This window comes from Schistocerca piceifrons, chromosome 1 (genome assembly GCF_021461385.2).
Source record: "Schistocerca piceifrons isolate TAMUIC-IGC-003096 chromosome 1, iqSchPice1.1, whole genome shotgun sequence".
Lineage (NCBI taxonomy): Eukaryota > Metazoa > Arthropoda > Insecta > Orthoptera > Acrididae > Schistocerca > Schistocerca piceifrons.
Window position 1 is genome coordinate 497,144,765 of NC_060138.1, and position 22,669 is coordinate 497,167,433.

Genomic DNA, 22,669 nt, shown 5'->3' on the forward strand with positions numbered 1-22,669 from the left:
ATGGGGAGGTTCCCTTGTTAGTTCTAAGGAGAGGGCCATTTGAAAAGACTTTCGGTAATGCATAAGAATTGCTATTTGCTGTAAGTATTAATGTGTCTCAGTTCACTCATTGTTGTTGGTAATGGAGGTACATATATAGTCTTTTATAAACCCCTACAAGAAATAATCACTTAGTCGGGTGCGTTGACCTGTAATGTAGGGCTGAATCATTTGTTTCAGTGTGACCAATCCATTGTTCAGTAACCCTTTGGTTTAAAATGCCAGCACTTAGTGGGAACCATGTAAAACTTGAGTGTTCGCTCTTTGCAACAGTACGTTGTTCACACACATATCTCAAATAAAACAATAGTTATTATTTTTTGATACACACTTTATATTCTGTCAAACAATGGATTTGCATTAAATTATTCATGACAGTCCTCGCTCTGCAGATCTGTGGTGTGTATGTTACTTTGTCCTAAAAAAATTCTAGTTGTCAAGACAGGTATAAGGTTGTTCCTCAAGGATATGTTTTAGGTGTTAACAAATTGATTGTAGCAATTACATAAATGGTTCAGTTTGTAATGCATTTCTCATTGTGAGCGAGTGCTAAATTTGCATCTGTTAGAGATTGATTGAATGTGTAGATGGACAGAGTTTTAAAGTATTATTAGAAACTGCCAAATTCTATGGTATTTTCAACTTCAGTTAAGTCCAAAGCAGAGATTCTGCTCTCAGTTTTAAAAACTGTGGTATATTTCTGATCCGTAGGGCTATACATTCACTGTACTGAAATTTCTCAACCACAGCTCAAAGTGTAAATGAATTGGATCTGCTCCAGTTCAACCAAGGAGAAGACCTCACAGCAGTTGGAATTTTATAGTTTTTTATACTTATAGAATTAGAAGTCACAAGCTCAAATATAAGCCAAAAGTGTGTCCTGCTAAGCACATATTTTGTGTCCTTAGTTACATGCATTTCATATACGAGGGTTGGAACTGTAATAGTGGAAACTATTTATTTACAGTTAATACAAAATAGATACATATTTCAAAGTTTTACTGACCTTCAAAGTAGTCACCAGCATTGTGTATAACCCATTGCCAGTGATGTAGAAGCTATAGGATACTCTTAGCAGTGCCAGTTGTGTTGACGGTTCGAGCAGCACTGTATTGTCCGACAAATTTGTAGCAGCTCTGAAGTGAATGCTGTGAAGTATTTCCTTCAGTTTAGAAAGCGAACTGAACTCACGAGGGCTTAAGTCAGGGGAGTGCAGTAGGTGGTATAGCACTTAGCAGTCCTGTCAGTCAAACAAATCGGTAACAGCTTGCACTGTACGTGCTTGAGCATCGTCCTGCAAAATGATGGTCAGATTCTGCAGAAAGTGTCATCACTTCTGTCTCTAAGCTGGTCGTAGGTTGTGTTCCGAAAATGAACAGCATAGAGACAGAAGTGATGACACTTTCTGCAGGACCTGACCATCATTTTGCAGGACAATGCTCAAGCACATACAGTGGAAGCTGTTACTGATTTGTTTGACTGATGGGGCTGCTAAGTGCTACACCACCTACTGCACTCCCCTAACTTAAGCCATTGTAAGTTCAGCTCGATTTCCAAACTGAAGGAAACACTTCATGGCATTCATTTCAGAAACGTTAAAAATTCATCGGGCAATAGACCGCACCACTCGAACTGTCAACACAAGTAGCACTGCTAAGACTATCCTATGACTTCCACATCGCTGGCAATGGGTTATACACAATGCTGGTGACTACTTTGAAGGTCAGTAAAACTTTGAAATATGTATCTATTTTGTACAAGCGGTAAATAAATAGTTTCCACTATTAAAGTTCCAACTCTCGTATATGCTGCCGCTGTTCTGGATGAGTTGTTGTGAAGAATAAAGTCACTTGGTATTCCGGCTAAGTAGGATGAATGGGGAGAAATTATAGAGGAAGCCCCTCAAGGACCAATCATGGGCTCTTTACCATTTTACTTTATCTTATTTATCGGCCATTGTATTTTAATCAGGAGGCAGAATTAGGCCTGTTTACTGATGATAAATATTGTTGTGGAGCCGAGCAAAGATACAACAGAGAGAATAGTAAATGAATTTTTAAAAGTTAATGATTTCACACAATTGGGCTACTTTTAAACATTGAAAAGTCGCAGCTCATTCAGTTTCATACTGTCAGATATTTCCCAACTCCTATTGAAGTAATATACCAACAAGAAGTAATAAACAAGGCAGAAAAATTCTAATGGCTTAGGTGCACATATTGATTAAAACTTAAACTGGAAACTGTACAGTAGACTTGTAAAATGTTTAGGTTCAGTGACTTTTACCGTAAGAATAATTGCCGAATTTGGTGATATAAAAGTAAGTTAACGTATTTTGCACATTTTCATTCACTGATGCCATATGAGATTAGGCAAAATGTATGTATAGCGCAGAAGAAAGTAATTAGAGAAGTGTGTGTACTTGATACTCGTACATCTTGCAAGCATCTCTTTAAGCAGCTGGAAATACTAACCACATCCTAGCTTGCGAAATTTATGTACAACCTGAGTTTGACAGTGACAGAGATATTCAACAATACAACACTAGAGGGAAAAGTTTTGTATTACCCTGTAATGAATCAATCTAACATTGGCACAGAAAGGGGTGAAATATACAGCTGTAAAACTTTTAGACAATCTACCAATAGAAATAAAATGAGGAGGCAGAAGTCTTTTCAAAAGTAGATTAAAGATGTTTCTCCTTAACTACTCATTCTATACCAGTGGTCTATACTTGAATAGAAGAACCAACCAAGTGCAGGTAATATCACTGTTCTTTAGGGAGGATGGAGTAACTCAGTCGCTTAATTGGTGAGGTAGCCCAAAGTTATTTTAGATTAAGGTATAAAAAAGATCTGTAATCAGACTTTGTTAGTACCCCCTAAGCTGTTTTACTGTATTTCCTGAATACCGTCTAAAGTACTTAAATCTCTAACCTTGCATTTGAGGTCATCAAATTCGAAAAACTCCAGATTCTTTACTACTTTTCTGTTTGTCTTCATTAAAGTTTTTTCTGTTCGAAAAAAAAATGTTAGGCTGATTTAGTACTTTTTTATTTTTATAATGTGAATGTATTTTAATGCTTCTTGTTTTCTGAGTTTCATTGTAGTGAAAGTACTGATTTGAAATTGTGTAGATTGTGATATGTTTTATAACAGAACTGGTCACTCATTGTCGCCTTTAGCATGCCTATTTTGCTGCGGGTTGTAAATAAAGTGATTACTCAATCATATATATAATTTTTTATGTATTTTTTTGATGTTCTCAACAGTTCAAACATATGCTTTCAGTGAATAATGCCTCACTGAAAACAAGTTTCAGTAGGGAGCACCATTTTCAGGTTTACATAGAAGTATATTATAATAAAAATATCATGCTAATACAAACACCTACACCCATTGCCAGATTACAGTTGTCTTCGTCAAGAAAATTAATGTCGAAACCTTCTTTTTTTTATGTCAGATGTTCTCCATATCATGCAACACAGGCCTGTCACAGTTATACAACATACATTAATAAGTCTAACATTTGCAAATGGGTCTTCTGCTGTCATGTGGACAGTAGAATCCCCATTTGCAGATATTAGATCTATTGGTGCATGTCATACTATTGTGACAGGTCTAACAACAAAAATAATAAATTTTTGACAGTATAATGTAATTGGCTAGATAAAAAAATCTACTCACCAAGTGGCGGCAGGAGAACACACACATAAAAAATGGTTTGAGTGCAAGCTTTCATAGCCAGTGGCTCCTTCTGGTACAAGGGCTGAAGGGGAAGGAAGAGGGATGAATGAAAAGGACTGGAGAGGTTTAGGAAAAGGAGCAGAGTTTGAAAAAGTCACCCAAAAACCCTGGATCAGGGCAGACTTACTGGACGGAATGAAAAGAAAAGACTGGTTGTTGGGGACTGCACTGAATGAGATTTGAAAACCTGAGAGCTTAAAGGTGGAAGACAGGGTGATATGCAAGACAGATTACTGCAAAAACATCATGCGTGAGGAATGAGAGGGAGATGGCAAAAATGAATAGTCCAGGAAGTGAAAGATGTAAAAAAACTAAAATGGAGTGAAGAAAGGAGTAGTTACTGTGAAGAAACAAATGCTGATAAGGAAGAAATTAATATAAATTAAAGCCAGATGCCAGGAGGGTGGTGAGAACCAAGGACATGTTGTAGCGCTAGTTTCTACCTGTGGAGTTTGGAGAAACTGGTGTCTGGGGCAAGAATCCGGAAAGTGCATATGGTGAAACAGGCACCGAGCCCACAACTATCATGTTGTAGAGCATGCTCTGCCACAGAATAGTGTTTGTTGCTGGGCATAGGCAGAGGGTGTAGGGTGTATACCAGCCATCCGGTAAGTCTCACATGACCCAGGGTGACTTTTCCGAACACTATCCCTTTTCTTAAACCTCTGCAGTTCTTTTCTTTCACACCTCTTTCTTCCCCTTCAGCCCTTCCGCCAGAGGGAGGAGCCACTGGCTCTGATAGCTTGCATATGTAAATTCTTTTTTTGTGAGTGTTGTCTCCTGCTGCCATTTGGTGAGTAGGTTTCTTATCTATCCAATTATTGTGACAGATCTGTGTGTTATGTAATGTGGAGAATGTGTGACAGCAGTACAGAAGGTTCTGATGTTAATTTTCTTGGCCAAGGCAACTGTTAACTTGAATATAATACATTACATGTTAACATATCCCACCAAGACATTTTTATTATAATGTATTTTTATGTAGGTTTGAAAATATTTCCTGCTGAAACTAGTTTTCAAAGAGCGTTATTCACTAAAAGCCGCACGCATATGGTGAAAGCATGAATTTATTAAAGGGTATGGTTTTGGTGGCAGTTGTTGTAATGCAGTTGGGATCTGTCGTGTAATAAGTGGGTTTGTGAGCTATTTATATTCAGTGTAACAATGTTTGTACACACATTAGAGCGCATATCAAGAATTCTCCTTGGTTCAAAGTGAAATGATTAGTGAAGTGTTTATTTTTTCTGTTATAAAATGTAAGTATAATAGCACTGGTTTTTTTCCCCCCAGTCCTGCAAAGAAAGGGCCTCTGTCTCTGACCACACTAGGTCAATTAATGATATGCAGTTGAGCAAGGATGGAACAATGTTTATAACTGCATCAAAGGACCACACTTCAAAATTATTTGATACGGATACACTGATGTGTCTGAAGTGCTACAAAACAGATCGACCTTGCAATAGTGCTGCAATTTCACCTATAAAGCACCATGTAAGTCAATTTCCATATTTAACACTTCAATGTCGATTCCTCAGCTAATAACCTCACTATATTAAGAGTAAATTCTAAGATATTGGTACATAGAGGGCAAGAACCGGTCTAGTGTGTAAGATACAAGCTGGCATGAAGGTTACCAGTCAGTAAAGGTGTTATTGCTATAATTTTTGCCCTCTGCTGGCTCCTTTAACTTTCTGGGTAACTCATGTTCGATCAACTTCATTTGATTGTATATGGAGCCTGAAATATTCAAATTTTTAGCCTCTTGCCGATGAAGCTACAAAGCTATATGGTGGTGTGTTCAAATGTGTCATGAGTTTAAAGTCATTTTTCGAAAAGCTCTTCTTTTGAAAGTATATGGTAGGTTCTGCTTAGTGTTCAATATATTTTTTGTCTGATATGTAAAGAAACCTTTAAAATTATTTCTTCATTTATTTGTTGATATGTCTTTGTTACATTATAATTGTGAAACGATGTTCCAGGTTGTGCTTGGTGGTGGTCAGGAAGCAATGGATGTAACAACCACATCAACAAGATCTGGAAAATTTGAATCTAGATTCTTCCATCTTATATTTGAAGAGGAATTTGCACGCGTGAAAGGTCATTTCGGTCCTATCAATAGCGTTGCATTTCACCCTGATGGGAGAAGTTTCAGTACAGGCGGAGAGGATGGTTATGTCCGCATTCAAAGCTTTGATCAATCATATTTTGATTTTACTTTTGATTGTTGAATCTTATATTAAGTTGTATCATGTACTAAATAAATTTTGTCAAGTAAATAATTTTTTAATTTAAAATTTTCCACATTTTATAAAGTCTACATTTTATTTTCCTGATCAACTGATAGTAACAATTTCCTCTCTAACTGTATACAAAATTGTAAATTCTAGTTTCTTAAATGTGGCACCAAAATTCCTGCTTAGGATAGAGGTAATAGAATCAGTTATGCAGCTTATTACTGAAAAATATTGGTTTTTAGGTATTTCAGTTTACTATATATATATATATATATACAAAGATGAGGTGACTTACCGAACAAAAACGCTGGCAGGTCGATAGACACACAAACAAACACAAACATACACACAAAATTCAAGCTTTCGCAACAAATTGTTGCCTCATCAGGAAAGAGGGAAGGAGAGGGGAAGACAAAAGGAAGTGGGTTTTAAAGGAGAGGGTAAGGAGTCATTCCAATCCCGGGAGCGGAAAGACTTACCTTAGGGGGAAGTCTTTCCGCTCCCGGGATTGGAATGACTCCTTACCCTCTCCTTTAAAACCCACTTCCTTTCGTCTTCCCCTCTCCTTCCCTCTTTCCTGATGAGGCAACAATTTGTTGCGAAAGCTTGAATTTTGTGTGTATGTTTGTGTTTGTTTGTGTGTCTGTCGACCTGCCAGCACTTTCATTTGGTAAGTCACATCATCTTTGTTAAGATATATATATATTAGGGCCACTAGCTGTTACTGTAATAAGAGTGAGAGGATTTGCTGATTATAACTACAGTTAATTTCATAGATTGGAAGGATAGTAAGTGCAGCAAAACATGAATTTAGAAAGTTAGATATGTGAGTCTTACACAAGACAGTAAGTTTGAAGTCTTTTCCTGAAATGTTTGTAGTTTTTCATACTGTGTTGTTGTTGGGGATGAATGAACTTAACATGCTGTAAAGTGATAAGTTAGCTTTTTGTATTAACCAAAAATGAGGATTGTTTCCAAAAAAGCATTGTGGTGTTCAAATCAACCTTTGGGTTGAAGAAAGCCATGAGGTAGAAATTCCTTGTATTAGGGTGTAACTTAACCCCTATGGTTTTTTGAAGGATGTAACCATAAGGTAGGTAGTTTTGTTTTACATAAATGTGGCACTTAATTATGTTCTGCCGTATGTGAACATGTCAGGGCAAGCAGTAGCCTTGAATATTTCCATATCTGTTATGTATGGAGTTAATTAACTCTTACTGTTAGGAGCTGTGGCCAATGAATGATTGAATTGTTTTGGGAAAATTACATCCTCTGGCCCATATTTTCTAGTATTTCTCTGCCTTGCACTCTATACAGTGCTTGAAGATTAACTGTTCTCTATTTTTAAAACAATTCAGCAGGGATTAGCCGACCGCTGTGGAAGAGCGGTTCTAGGCGCTTCAGTCCCGAACCGCTCAATTGCTATGGTCGCAGGTTCGAATCCGGCCTCGGGCATGGATGTGTGTGATGTCCTTAGGTTAGTTAGGTTTAAGTAGTTCTAGGGAACTGATGACCTCAGATGTTAAGTCCCATAGTGTTCAGAGCCATTTGAACCATTTTCAGCAGGGATTAGGTAATGTCCTTTTTCAGCTGCATCCCTCTCTTGGGGCAGTCAGTAGAAACATCAGATTTAATACTGTATTTTTTTGCATAGAAATACACCCTTTGTTCATTGTTACATTTTATCACTTATTTTTGAGCAAGAATCTATCAGATATTTCTCTCTCTGTAAGTATGACTCCTTTTCATGACAAAAAATGTGGCTGTTAATTATAATGTTATAATAAATCAAATAGGAAATGCCAAAATCAGCTGTGTGTTACAGAAAGATTTTGACTTAGTTGTTACAGAACTGTGTGTTACTGGACATCTGAGGGGTTCCCTAACATTTTGCAACTGTTGTCTGTCACTGCTCAGACTACCCTTGACCATCTTGTCACATCTTTATACATGTGTTTCAAAAAGGACTTACAACAATAGTTTCCATTTACAAGTGCATTACACATTTCTAGAACTCTTGCAACAAATTTTTCATTGGCTTGTCTTACTCCAACAAAACCCTGATTTTACACTGTAAAAGGAACTTTAAAAAGTGGTGTGAATTATGGGAAATTGTGAATAGTGGAAAATTGCTTTTTAAGCATATGTTATAAAACATGAATAAGTAACTTTATTAATTGTACCCTCCTTTAATTTTAAATCTTTGGGTCTTAAGTTTTACTGTTCAAGAACATGTCAATAGTACATATTTCTTCACCAAAATATCTATCATTATAGTTTGTTTCAGTTTATTCTGGTGGACTTTATCTGGTTTTCTTATTCAAAATACAGTGTGTCCTCCATAAAACCAGTACGGCTCATGTACCAGTCAATCGCCTCTAATAGAATTGCTTCTGAAGTGGCAACACTATCTCGGAAGTTGGCTACACTGCATTTTATTGAAAAGTTGAGTGGATCTGTGTGTACAAGATTCAGCCAGTGTGAGAAACTCGTATTGTTGAGTTGTTACAGAAATGGGGCAGTTTGCATTAGAACAGCAAATTGATATTGTTGGGTGTTACATGAAAACAGGCTCCATCAAGGAATTTAAAGAAAGGTTTTGAGCGAAGTATCTTGGTAGAAAACTCCCCACAGCCAGCCCTATTAAAGATTTGTACAAGAAATGGAGGGCTGTAGGATTTGTTTAGAATGTGCAGAGGAACAGGCTACAGACAGTGAGGACCCCTGAAACCACAGGTGGAATTTACATAACATTACAAGAAGTCCTTAAGGAAGTTATTGAAGGAGATTGTGATGTATCTCATACATCATGCTGTTGTGTACTAAAAGATATGAAATTAAAAGCCTATCACGTGAGTGTGGTGCAGGAGTTGAAATTTGAGGATCAGGAAGAAAGAGTTCATTATTGTAACTGGCTGTTAACATCAATTGTTAACAGTTACTTGGACCCCTTGCTTTACTTCATTTCAGATGAGGTGTGGTTTTATTGGTCAGATTATGTAAATTCCCATAATTGCAGATCTTGGTCGCAGGAATAGGTGTTTGGTGTGTGTTGTCCAGCATGCACATTATCGGCCCCATAATTGTTAATTACATCTTAAACAATACCAGATATCTAGAGATCTTTGACTTCTTCTATGCTCAGTTAACAGATGCAGAGGAGTTGTATGTAGTATTCCAGCAAGATGGAGCAACTGCTCACACATCCAACCAAAGTGTGTCCCACATCACCAATGTGTTCCCTGAAGACAGATGTGTCACTAGAGTTCTCTGGCCCCCAAGGCCCCAAGATTTAAAATTGTGTGATTTTTATTTATGAGGCACAAAAAAACAACAAATTGGAAGCTGACAATCCTTGCACAATACATGATCTTAGCTGGAATATTACTAGAGAAATTAACAATATCGTACCTGCAGAAATGAGTGATGTCTAGATGCCCATGGCCACCACTTCTAGCTTCTCTTATAAGCACGCAACTACAAGTTTTTGACATAGTCTGTTGTTTGTTAGTTACTTCACTGCTGCTTGAATCTCAAGCATGAAGCATGCCGGTTTTATGTGGGAAACCCTGTATATACAAAAATTTTGATGTACACATCAAAAATTTAGCAAAAGTCTGAAAGCAATTACTGGCTGTGTACATATGTTACATGCATATGACACAAACTCCAGACAATAGGTATTTTAACTTTGAATTATAAAATGTGCTGCGTTCTAAATAGAGTTTTTTTTAAGAAAAATATACGGAATACAGATAGCAGTTAATAGATGATGATGACTGATTACATATTGTGGAGGACCCAATGAGAGTTCCATATTGACACTATGTTAACTGTGTGATATGTTGGCATAATGAAGTATACATCTATAGGACATGATACAGACTGGAATGTGCGGTTAAATGTTAGCCATGCTATCCCGGTCCCACCTAGCCACCACCTCGGAAATCACTGGATACTCAAAAACATATGCCATAACCACTTCATAATGTTTCCATGTGAATCAGTTATTCCATTTTGCATTATGAAATGATATGCTAAAAGTTCCCATGTATTTCACAAATATTTTTCAAGAGGTATCATTTCTGTGGTGTTGCCAACTTTCCATCTGTCTTGACTTGTAAACAGTACTTGAAAGCCAATGCCTTGCTATTGTCATTTTGTCAGTTACACCTTTTTTTGTTTCCTTTTTCCACCTCTCCCTCCCTCCTTTTTTTCTTTCTTTGTGCTCCCCTCCATGAAAATTATGATAACACAGAAGTGGGGAAAAACTAATGTGGTGAATGTAGCAAACATAAGAGCCCAAGAAAGATGGTTTTCTTCCATTTTATATCTCCTTTTAGCATTATATTCAAATACTTAAACATTGCCATGGCCTCTAGAAGATAACACTAATCTTCTTATCAGCTTATAAGTTAATATTGGTTTCTTTCTGGTCATTATCTTGTATGTATCGACATTTAAAGGGTTGTAACTTATTTCACCTTGTGGGAATCTGCATTTCAGCACACATCAGATTATATTTTCCTGTGAAGAGCATTTCTGATAGATAACCATCTGTGTAATGCTGCTACTGACATCTTATAAATCATTCATGCATATTAACAAGAAGCCCTATTATTCATCCTAGGTGTGTTATTTTAATTTATTGAACTTTGTTGATAATAGTACCGGGAGTATTAGTTGATGGTGTGGAACAGTGTTCTGAGAAATTGAGGAAGACCTGAATGTAGCTGTTTGCCTGCTTCTGCTTTTAGTAGGGACCTGAAAAAATTTGCATTTGTGATAAATCCAAATATAGATAAGAATTATGCCTTGAAATTTGAATTTACCGAATAAATGCTATATCATAGCGAATTGTATCCAGATGAATTATTTCATCAGAGATGATTTGAAATAACTTTATTCTCTGAGTATAAATATCAAAACTGTGACAAGTTTTTGGTTATTGGTATTGCACATTTGGTGAAGCCCCCTTTGGAAAAAGATTGTGCATAAGAAAATGACTGCAAGGTAGTGTGCACCTGTGCACGAATGTAATGATGTATCTGTGCAGTCAAAAGTTAACGGTCTGGTGCCACATCAACTCTGAGGCGTTGAATGGTCTGTAAGACACATGTCATGTAAGGCTGCGTAGGATGCAGCTGTCGTACCTAACATTTTAGAACAAAGAAGTATGTATTATTGTCTGTATACAGAAAAATTTGGCAGTTTTAGTTTTTTTTTGGGGGGGGGGGGGGGGGGAGGGGAGGGTGTATTGAACTATGGTTGTGTAAGATACCAGTAGAGGTTGGGCTTGAACTACCTCATTTATGATGCTGCTAACCTCTACAAACAGTTGTGTGGTAGCTGTTACCAAATACATTGTGCACTCTGTTTTAGTTTGGGTTTTGGGTTGTTCATTATTTCTTTTTCTTATTTAGGGTACAACTCACAACACTAGAAAGGGTCAGCAATCCCTCTTGTCAGTTCATCCCACAGGAAAACAGATGTAGGTTGGCTGCCCGTCAAGGGGGAGACAGTGTTCAAACCCCTAAACTGCTCCTTTCGCCATTACTGGTCGAAATTCTAGTTTGTTTATCATCAGGGCTGACAGCTATATTGGTGTGTACACTTATAACAGCCAGAAAACAAAACTGATAAACATATTTTAGGCAGAATGAAATTTTCACTCTGCAGCGGAGTGTGCGCTGATATTAAACTTCCTGGCAGAGTGAAAATTTCATTCTGGAAACATCCCCCAGGCTGTGGCTAAGCCATGTCTCTGCAATATCCTTTCTTTCAGGAGTGCTAGTTCTGCAAGGTTCGCAGGAGAGCTTCTGTAAAGTTTGGAAGGTAGGAGATGAGATACTGGCAGAAGTGGAGCTGTGAGGACCGGGTGTGAGTCGTGCTTCGGTAGCTCAGTTCGTAGAGCACTTGCCCGCGAAAGGCAAAGGTCCCGAGTTCGAGTCTCGGTCGGGCACACAGTTTTAATCTGCCAAGAAGTTTCATATTTTAGGCAAGTTGAGGAGAAAATGCTGCTTCTCAACAGGCACAATAAATTCTTGAAAGCTTAAAGCCAAAAGAAGAAGAAAAGATAGACCGTTTCAGAAAAGAAATTGAAGTTTTTACAAAAAGATAACTGTTCCATTTGCTGTAGAGAGTGAAAACTATTCTTTTTTATTATCTCCAATCACTTTTTTAATGTCAGTTTTGTTATCGGGCACACTGCATGGCAACTTTTTAAATTTGTGTCTCTAATCATTTATGAAAAATATATGTGAATTTTGCCAAAAAATATATGTGAATTTTGCCAAAAAATAGATGTGAATTTTGCCAAAAAATAGATGGTAATCTCGCCTTAAGTAGATGCTAATTTTACGAAAAATAGATCTTAAATTTTCAGATTCCTAGCTATTACTAAGACAATAAAACAGACTATTTCACTAGCGTTTTTTGTAAATTTGTGCTGATTCTTTGAGTTTCTCTTTTCTGGAATATCATAGTATACTTTGATTGAAGATCATGCAACAGTAAAATGTTTATGGTCTGTAATTCCATGCATCTATTTTTCCCCTCTTTGAAATAAGAGTTATGTTTGTACATTTCAAGTAGTATGGAACTAGCTGCTGTGATAGAGATTATCAGTGAATGTGAGCTATAAAACGGGCTAATAGTGTAGCATCCCATGACTATTGCCATAAAGGTCTCTGTATGCCAACAACTAACAGATCTTATTCCCTCCGTGGCTGCCCAGACTTGGAGGAGATTGCTGTTCATGTAGTGAAGCTAAGGCTGCTTGTTCCACGTCATTATTAGTGAAAGGGAATGCCACAAACACACTTGTTTGAAGTGTGGAGTTAGCCGTTTGGCCTTCTGCAGCGATCAGACCACAATTGAAAGCTATCGTCAGGTGACAGCTTGGTTCTAGATGGGTTTTCTCTACCAATCGTATCGGCAGTAGGAAACTGGCAAGATCCATAATGAATTTGTGACCAAGACCACCCTACACTCCACCAGTGCGATTCAGTGACCTATGAAACCAATGAATAGTTGCCAACTCATCTGCCAGTCATTCATATACACTATACAGCAACTGACCCTTCCATAAAGGTCCTGCAAGACAGTGCTGCTTAACAGTATCAGGGTGCTGATGACTGCACCATTCATTTTCTTTAAATAAAGCTATCATACTTCGTCATAACTGCTTGTGAAAGCATAAGAATATAGTTCTTGCAAGGACAAAACAAGAAAAAAGAGGCACATAAAAAAAAATGAAAGACAATGCACGTAACTTTCTGTGGCTGTGCTGGTAACTGTCGTGATGCCTCAGGTTGTGGTGTAAAGTGGTGGTACAGAAGTGCTCAGTGTTATCCATTTCTGACTCCAGATACATGTTCTTCACATTCACGTGCGCAGGAAAGACATGGTTATGTCACAAGGAAATGATCTGGAAAAAGTTGATAGTATAAACGTAGCGCAACTTTTATCAATCAAAAGGCAGTAACAGTTCCTGTAACTGTATTCAGAAGGGAAATTATGGATCAGAGTGGTTCAGGACAGAGGTATTGCACGAGGAGGAATGTGGCCCCACTTAACTTCAACATTCTTACTGGTGGAATAATTATCTGAATAAATTCCCACCTCTGCAGATTTAGTTATCTGGGGAAAGAAGCCAGAATGAAAGAAACTTGATTTGGAACAGTACCTCCCATAAATTGCTTGAAAATTGGATAATTGAAATGATAGCTTTGCACATCAGTGAATGGAACATTTTTAGGACTATCTGTAATGGTATCGATCTGCGAGTTTACATATTTTGAGTGTATTACAACAGAGGACAACATTGTCAGGGTCAAGTCAATATTCCTTGTCTAGGGAGTGAAAGATGAGGTCAAAATATTTCTTGATAGTATCCTTTTAGGTCTGTGCCCTGCATAACATTTTTTAGTATGTAGATTCCATCATGGAGAAATGGTTTTGGAAGGTGTGCAAAATATTCAACTTAACGTAACTTATTCATTGGACTTGAAAAAGTTCCAGCCTTAAATTGTGGGGTAGCTGGAAGACAGAGGGTGCCGAATTTGGGTTTTATGTTTTCGAAAGTGTGTCACTGATGAACTGATTTCTGTGTCTCTCTTAAAGAATGGGTGTTCAGATTGAAAAATAGTGATGAGGCACAGGTGTGTATGAGAGAGAAAGGGAAATAAAACATATTACATCTTTGGCGATTTTGGCTAATTCAAAGTCTTTTTGAACATTTTGGATCCATTCTCCTGCATCAGCGAGGGAATCTATGTATTTTACTATTCTTTTTGTTAGTCTGTGTTCGGGAAGCCTCATTATGTGGCCATAGAATTCGAGGTGTCTTTTCCTCATGTCTGTCTGTTTGAATATTCTTCAATTTTGGACATTTTCTGTAGTCTATATCCATTCTCGGTTCATATTGATTCCATAATTTTCTGAATTATTTTTCTTTCATTAGTTTTTCTATATCAATTTTCCTGTTTAGTACCAAGGTTTTGCTGGCATGTTACATTGATGGTTTAATCACTGTTTTGTTATGTCTAATTTTGGCAGTTAAAGGTAAGCATTTTTTATTATAGAGGTTTTGCGCTAGCCCTAAACCTTTACAAGCTTTTTGTATTCTTTCTTGTTGTGCATATTTTTCAGAGATAATTTCTCCTAGATATTTAAAGTGTATATTTCAATCGCTGGGAAATCCAGGATGGAAGGTAACAATATTATCAGAAAGTTGCTACTCACCATATAGCAGAAATGCTGAGTCGCAGATAGGCACAACAAAAAGGTTTTTCACACTTAAAGCTTTCGACCAATGGCCTTTGTCAACAATACACACACACTCATGCAAAAGGCAACTCACACACACAAATGCAGTCTTGGGCAACTGAAACCACACTGCAAGCAGCAGCATCAGTGCATGATGGGAGTGGTGACTAGGTGGGGGAAAAGAGGTGGCTGGGGCAGGAAGGGGGATTGAGAGTATGGTGGGGATGGCGGACAGTGAAATGCTGCAGGTTGGGGGGGGGGGGGGGGGGAGTAGCAGAAAAGGAGTGACAGAGAGAGAGAGAAAAATAAATAAACAAATAAAATAAAACAACAAAAGAGAAGAAAGACTGGTTGTGGTGGCGGAATGACTGCTGTGTAGTCCTGGAATGGGAGCAGGGAAGGGGCTGGATAGGTGAGGACGACGACTAACGAAGGCCGGGGAGGGTTACGGGAACGTAGGATGTATTGCAGGGAAAAATGCCACGTGCGCAATTCAGAAAAGCTGGCATTGATGGGAAGGATCCATGTGGCACAGGTTATGAAGCAGTCATTGAAGTTAAGGATATCATGTTTGGTAGCATGTTCAGCAACAGGGTGGTCCACTTGTTTCTTGGCCACAGTTTGTCGGTGACCATTCATGCGGACAGACAGCTTGTTTGTTGTCATGCCTACATAGAATGCAGCACAGTTGTTGCAGCTTAGCTTGTTGACAACATGACTGGTTTCACAGGTAGCCCTGCCATTGATTGGATAGGTGATACTAGTTACCAGACTGGAGTAGGTGGTGGTGGTGGGAGGATTTGTGGGACAGGTCTTGCATCTAGGCCTATTGCAGGGGTATGAGCCATGAGGTCTGGGACTGGGAGTAGGGAAAGTGTAAGGGCAATTGAGTGTATTGTGTAGGTTTGGTGGACGGCGGAATACTACAGTGGGAGGGGTGGGAAGGATAGTGGGCAGGACATTTCTCATTTCAGGGCACGACAAGAGGTAATCAAAATCCTGGTGGAGAATGTAATTCAGCTGCTCCAGTCCTGGGTGGTACTGAGTTCAGATGGGAATGTGTGGTCGGATGGTGGGGCTTTTGGTGGTTGTGGGAGACTGGTAAGATAAGGCATGGGGATTTGTTTTTGTACAAGGTTGAGAGGATAATTACGATCTGTGAGTGTTTTAGTGAGACCTTCCGTATATTTCGAGAGGGACTGCTCGTCACTGCAGATGCGATGACCTCGGGTGGCTAGGATATACGGAAGGGACTTCTTGGTATGAAATGGGTGGTAGCTGTCGAAGTGGAGGTATTGCTGGTGATTAGTAGGTTTAGTATGGACAGAGGTACAGATGTAGCCATCTTCAAGGTGGAGGTCAACATCTAGGAAGGTGGCTTGTTGGGTTGTGTAGAACCAGGTGAAGCAAACGTGGGAGAAGTTTTTGAGGTTCTGGAGGAATGTGGATATGGTGTCCTCAACTTCGATCCAGATAGCAAAGATGTCATCATGAATCTGAACCATGTGAGGGGTTTAGGATTATGCGTGTTTAGGAAGGATTCCTCGAGATGGCCCATGAATCTGTTGGCATAGGATGGTGCCATGCAGGTGCCCATAGCCATACCCCAGAATTGTTTGTAGGTAATGCCTTCAAAGGAGAAGTAATTGTGGGTGGGGATATAGTTGGCCGTGGCTACTAGGAAGGAGGTTGTTGGTTTGGAATCTGTTGGGCTTTGGGAAAAGTAGTGTTCAGTAGTGGTAAGGCCATGGGCAATAGGAATGTTAGTGAACAGGGAGTTGGCACCAATAGTGACAAGCAAGGCACCATGTGGGGAAAGGGACAGGAAATGTGGAGACTCAGTGGAGGAAATGGTTCGTTCCTTTTATATAGGAGGGTATGTTCTGGGTAATAGGTTGAAGGTGTAGGTCTACCAGAGCAGAGATTCTCTGTGGGGGCACAGTAACAGGCCACAATGGGGCGTCCTGGGTGGTTAGGTTTATGGGCTTGAAGCATGTAGAAGATAGAAGTGCGGGGAGTGTTAGGGGTGAGTAGAGAGATGGACTCTGGGGAGAGTTTCTGGGACGGGCCTACGGATTTGAGTAGTGACTGGAGATCCTGCTGCCGGCTGGTTACTGTGCCCTCATTGAGAGACACTCTGCTCTCGTAGACCAATACTTTCAACCTATTACTTGGAACGTACCCTCATATATAAAAGATACCAATCACTTCCTTCACGAACTCCACAGTTCTCGTCCCTGTACCACACGGTGCCCTGCTCGTCGCTATTGATGCCACCTCTCTGAACACCAACATTCCTAATGCCCATGGCCTTACCACTATTGAACACTATCTTTCCCAATTCCTAATGGATTCCAAACAAACAACCTCCTTTCTAGTAGCCATAACCAACTATATCCAGACCGAAATTACTTCTCCTTTGAAGGCATTACCTGCAAACAATTCCAAGGTACGGCCATAGGCACCCGCATGGGACCATCCCATGCCAACCTACTCATGGGCCATCATCTTGAAGAATCCTTCGTAAGCACCCATAATCCTAAACCCTCACCTGGTTAAGATTCATTGATGACATCTTTGCTGTCTGGATCGAAGGTGAGGACACCAAATCCACATTCCTCTGGAACCTCACAAACTTCTCCCCTCTTTGTTTCACCTGGTCCTACTCAACCCAACAAGCCACCTTCGTAGATGTTGACCTCCACCTCTAAGATGGCTACATCAGTACCTCTGTCCATATCAAACCTACTAGCCACCAGCAATACCTCCAATTTGACAGGTGCCACCCATTCCATACCAAGAAGTCCCTTCCGTACGGCCTAGCCACCCATGGTCATCGTGTCTGCAGTGACGAGCAGTCCCTCTTCAAATATACCGAGGGTCTCACTGAAACCTTTGAAATTATCCTCTCAACCTTGTACAAAAACAAATCTCCCACGCCTTATCTTTCCAGTCTTCCACCACCTCCAAAAGCCCCAGCGTCCGGCCACAGAGGAGCATTCTCTTCATAACTTAATACCACCCATGACTGGAACAACTGAATTACATTCTCCACCAGGATTTTGATTACCTCGTGTCGTGCTCTGAAATGAGAAATGTCCTGCGCATTATCCTTCCCACCCCTCTGCCGTCCACCAAACCTACACAATACACTCATTCATCCTTACACAACCCCTGCTCCCAATCCCTGACCCCATGGCTCATACCCCTGTAATAGGCGTAGATGCAAGACCTGTCCCATACATCCTCCCACCACCACCTACTGCAGTCCAGTCACCAGCATCACCTATCCCATCAAAGGCAGGGCTACCTGTGAAACCAGTCATATGGTCTACAAGCTACACTGCAACTACTGTACTGTATTCTATAGATACATACATAGAAACCAACAAGCTGTCTGTCCGCATGAATGGCCACCGACAAACTGTGGCCAAAAAACAAGTGGACCACCCTGTTGCTGAATATACTTCCAAACAGGATGCCATTCATTTCAATGACTGCTTCACAGCCTGTGCCATATGGATCCTTCCCACCAACACCAGTTTTTCTGAACTGTGCATGTGGGAACTTTTCCTGCAATACATCCTACGTTCCTGTAACCCTCCAGGCCTCAACCTTCGTTAGTCATTGTCCTCACCCATCCAGCCCTTTGCCTGCTCCCATTCCAACACGACACAGCTATCACTCCAACACCACACCCAATCTATCTTTTCTTTTTTATTTGTTGTCTTTTATTTGTTTGTTAATTTTTCTCCCTATGTGTCTCTTTTTCCGCTACTCCCCCCCCCCCCCTCCCCAAACCTCTCCCCTGCCTGCTGCCCAACCTGCAGCACTTCACTGTCTGTCATCCCCACCATATTGTCCATCTCCCTCCCCACCCCAGCGTCCTCCTTTCCCCCCACCCAGTCACCACTCCCACTGCTGCTTGCAGTGTGGTTTCAGTTGCTGGAGACTGCAGTGTGTGTGTGTGTGCGTGTGTGTGTGTGTGTGTGTGTGTGTGTGTGTGTGTGTTGCTAAATATGCTGTTGTAAAAACTGTCTTTTCAAATGAAATCTGCAGGCCGCCTTTCTCTGTGCATTCCTTTAGTTTCTATCTGTTTTATAACCATCTGCCATTATTGAGAGATCGTCTGCAAAGACTAAGTAGGGGATTCGTAGGTTTTTTATTTACTTTTTTTTATTTATTTTTTCCCCTAATGATATTGGTTTCCAGCAATTTCCTTAAAATTTATTTTCCCATCCTACCATTACTCTATCTAAAACAACGTTGAACAACAAACCATCACCTTGTCTAACTCCAATTTAAAGCTCAAATGATTTTGAAAGTTTTCGCATAAATTTCACTTTGGGTGTTGTGTTTGTTAATGTCTGCTGAATGATTTTCTGTATTTTACGATCCAATCCTTTTTCTTCAAGAATCCTAAATGGTGTGGGTCTGTGGACTGAGGCATAGGCCTTTTTGAAGTCGACAAAGGCATATACTGTAGGCTTGCGTCGTATCTTCCTTATTCTTGTGATTAATTTTATGTTTAAAATTTGCTCTTATCATGATCTGTTTGGCATGAAACCAGCTTGGAAATCTGAGATGTTGGATTCTAGCAGTTGTTGTGCTCTTTCAGGAATACAAGCTGATAATATCTTATATATGACAGGGAGTAGAGAAATTCCTCTGTAATTATACACATCTTGTTTGTCCCCTTTTTTATGTAATTGGTGTATTAAGGCACACTTCCAGTTTTCTGGGATTTCTTCGGTGACCCATATATTTTGAATAATTCTTACTAGCTCCTTTCTTGAACTAGGCCATAGACTTTTGAGAAATTTGGCTACAATTCCACCCTCCTCAGAGGCTTTGTTATTTTTGAGTTTCCTTATGTGTTTGATAATTTCTTTTTCTGTTGGTGGTGTAGAATCATTTTGTTGCGGGACTTTGGTGTTTGATATTGGGAGGGTTTCTGTTGGTTCTGGACAGTTTAGTAGTTTTTATGTCACAATTTTCTTCATTGCTTAGTGCTAAATTCCCATCTGGTTTTCGGAAGCAGACATTTTGAGGGTTATACCCATTAATTTGATTTGCGAAGGTCTTGTAGAATCCATGTGTACTATAATTGTAAAAATCTATTTCTATTGATTCTAGTTTCTGGATTACGTATTTTCTCTTCTCTTGTCTGATAATTTTATTCGAAACCTTTCATGTTTCTAGAAAGTTTCGGTTATTCACCTCTTTCATATTCAAGCTGTATTTTGTGAAGGCTTTTTTTGCATTCTTCAACTGCCTTTTCACATTCTATATGCCACCACGGATGTTTGGGTTTTGTCTGTAACGATATTTGTTCCTTGGCTATTTCCGTGATTTTTGCCTTGAATTTTTGCCAGTTGTTGGAAGGAGGATTTTCCCATTTTTCTATTGTTTCTGATTCTGTTAGTTTTTGTTGATTAAATTTTGTAACTACTGGTGGTGTTCATGGTGTTTTTCGTCTTGGGGTGAATTGTACTCGAACCCTCATGAGGTAGTGATCAGAGACGAGATTTGTGTGTTTCTTAACTTGGATATCTCTGATCTCTTTTTGGGAGTCATAAGAGATGGCTACATTCTCTATCTGAAATTCTCAAAGTTGGCTTATACGGGATCTCCACGTTTTCTGTTTACTAGGTTTCTTGTTGAAGGAAGTTGAACTGATTTTCATGTTAAAATGTTGGCAGAGTTTGATTAGTCTTACTGTTTTTGTTGGTCATTCTGCTGGGTACAGGCCAACTATCTTCGTAATTTTTTTTTCTTTGCCAATAGGTATGTTGAAATCTCCAAGAAGTATTTTGTTGTCATTTCTTGATACTTAAGAGATTTCAAGTTCTAATCATTCCCAGAATTGAGTTACATCTTCTCAGTTATTCCTAATTTCAATGTTGCAAGGTGCATGAACATTAATTAGAGTGTAGTTTTTATTCTTATTTTTAAACTGAAGAAACGTTAGTCTATTGTTAATGATTCTTACAGACTTTACAGATTTAACAGCAGATTTTTCAATAATGAAGGCCATACCAAACATGTTTACCCCTCTGCTAATTTTCCTATCAGTTCCAGTTGGAAGATTCTGAAGCCATTGTAATCAGTGATTTGATCATCCAGGAACCCTGTCTCTTGTACTGTCAGGATTTGGGTTTTCAGTCTCCTTTAGTTCTTCTGTCACTATATGTAATTTTCCTGGTTGTATCAGTGTCTGTATGTTTATTGTTCCAATGTAATTTTTGTTTTTGGGAAGTTTTCCAGAGTGTTCCAACTCACAAATCACATAGGCCTGGTCTCCCCAGAATCCAAACAACCGGTTGCCACCTTTTCACTAGGTGGGTGGATATTACCCCCTGGGGTAATTTTTTAGTACGTACACGAACCCTGAATTTACTTGTAACTCATAGTTTTGTCTGGCATGTGGCAGTTGACAGGATCAAGGTTGTGGAGCCTTGAAACATGACTCAGCCACCAATGACATATGGAACAGACACTGTTGGGCACTACCACTGAATGTGGAGCTATTATTATTATTATTATTATTATTATTATTATTATTATTATTTCTTTTCTCGTAATTCCCGTATCAAGGGCAATGTCAGGACTGCCACTCTGGTGCCTTTACTTTTCCAAAAGCGAAGCTGATAATCATTTAACATCCTCAGTTTTCTTTTCCTTTCTTCTGTACATTATTCTTGCTAGTATCTTGGATGCATGAGCTCTTAAGCTGATTGTGCAATAGTTCTCATGCTTGACTGCTTGGTTTTTTTAATTGTGTAGATGATATTTTTACAAAACTCTGGTTGTATGTCACAGATCTTGTATGTCCCATGCACCAACATGAATAGTTGATTCTGATTTTTAAAATTTTTGTGGAATGTTTTCTGTATCTTCTGCGTTATTTGATCTTAAACAATGGAAACACCACATAGGAATACCAACAATGTAGGAAAATGTGGATTGCTACTTACGGTAAAGAACACGTGTGAAGTTGCAGAAGACACAATTAAGACAGTTACACAAAGCTTTTGGCCACAGCCTTCATTAGCAAAAGAGAAACAGGGAAACATACACCATAGAAAGTGCTTTTAAATTTTGATTCTGATGTTAAATGATGTGTCTTACGTATCAGCTCCAGTTTCTTCTTCTGGCATGTCATCAGACAATTCCAGGCCACTCAAATAAGCCTTCAGTGTACTCTCCCCACCCATCTGCTCTCTCCTCTGTGTTTAACAATGGGATTTCCATTGTACTTTTAATGTTGCCACACTTGATTTTTATTTCCCAAAATTAGTTTTTACTTTTTTATATGCTGATTCAGTCTGTCTGGCGATATCTTTTTTTATTTCTTCACTCTTTTTCTGACATCATTTTGCCTTGGCTGTCATGCAATTTCTATTTATTTCATTGCTTAGGGAATTACGTTGCTGTATTCCTAAATTTTGATAAGAGTCTGCTCCTGGATACACTGTACTGTCCAGCATCTGATTGCGGAATTTGTCTAACCATGATGTAATGTGGCTGGAATCTTCCAGCTTGTCTAGGTCTTTTCCAAGTATTCTGCCTCCTCTTGTGATTCTGGAGCATAGTATTCACTATTACTAGCTGAAATGTATTGCAGAACTCAGTATTTCACTCACTCCCATTTCTACCAACCCCATATTTTTCTGTCACTCTTTGTTCTACTCCCTCCCATACAACTGCATTCCAAATACCTCATGATTATTAAATTACACAGTCCAACAAAAAATTTTTTTTATTAAAAACTGTTTTCACTTTGATAGCTGATCTTTATAGACTTTTAAGAGCTGAATCCAAATCTAGCCTTAGTTTTTTTGTGTCACGCATAGTATTCGAGGAATATGATTTTTATTA

General features: G+C 39.0%; 1 protein-coding gene across 1 annotated transcript in view; it reads left to right on the forward strand.

The window, feature by feature from the left end:
- The window catches only part of LOC124789088 (eukaryotic translation initiation factor 3 subunit I), a 28,316-nt gene extending 22,252 nt beyond the window's left edge, over positions 1–6,064 (forward strand). Inside the window, exons 5-6 of the mRNA XM_047256380.1 lie at positions 5,076–5,276; positions 5,765–6,064. Of these exons, the coding sequence (XP_047112336.1) occupies positions 5,076–5,276; positions 5,765–6,013 (450 nt within the window). The 3' untranslated portion in view covers positions 6,014–6,064. The remainder of the gene's footprint in view (positions 1–5,075; positions 5,277–5,764) is intronic.
- The last annotated feature ends 16,605 nt before the right edge of the window (positions 6,065–22,669 follow it).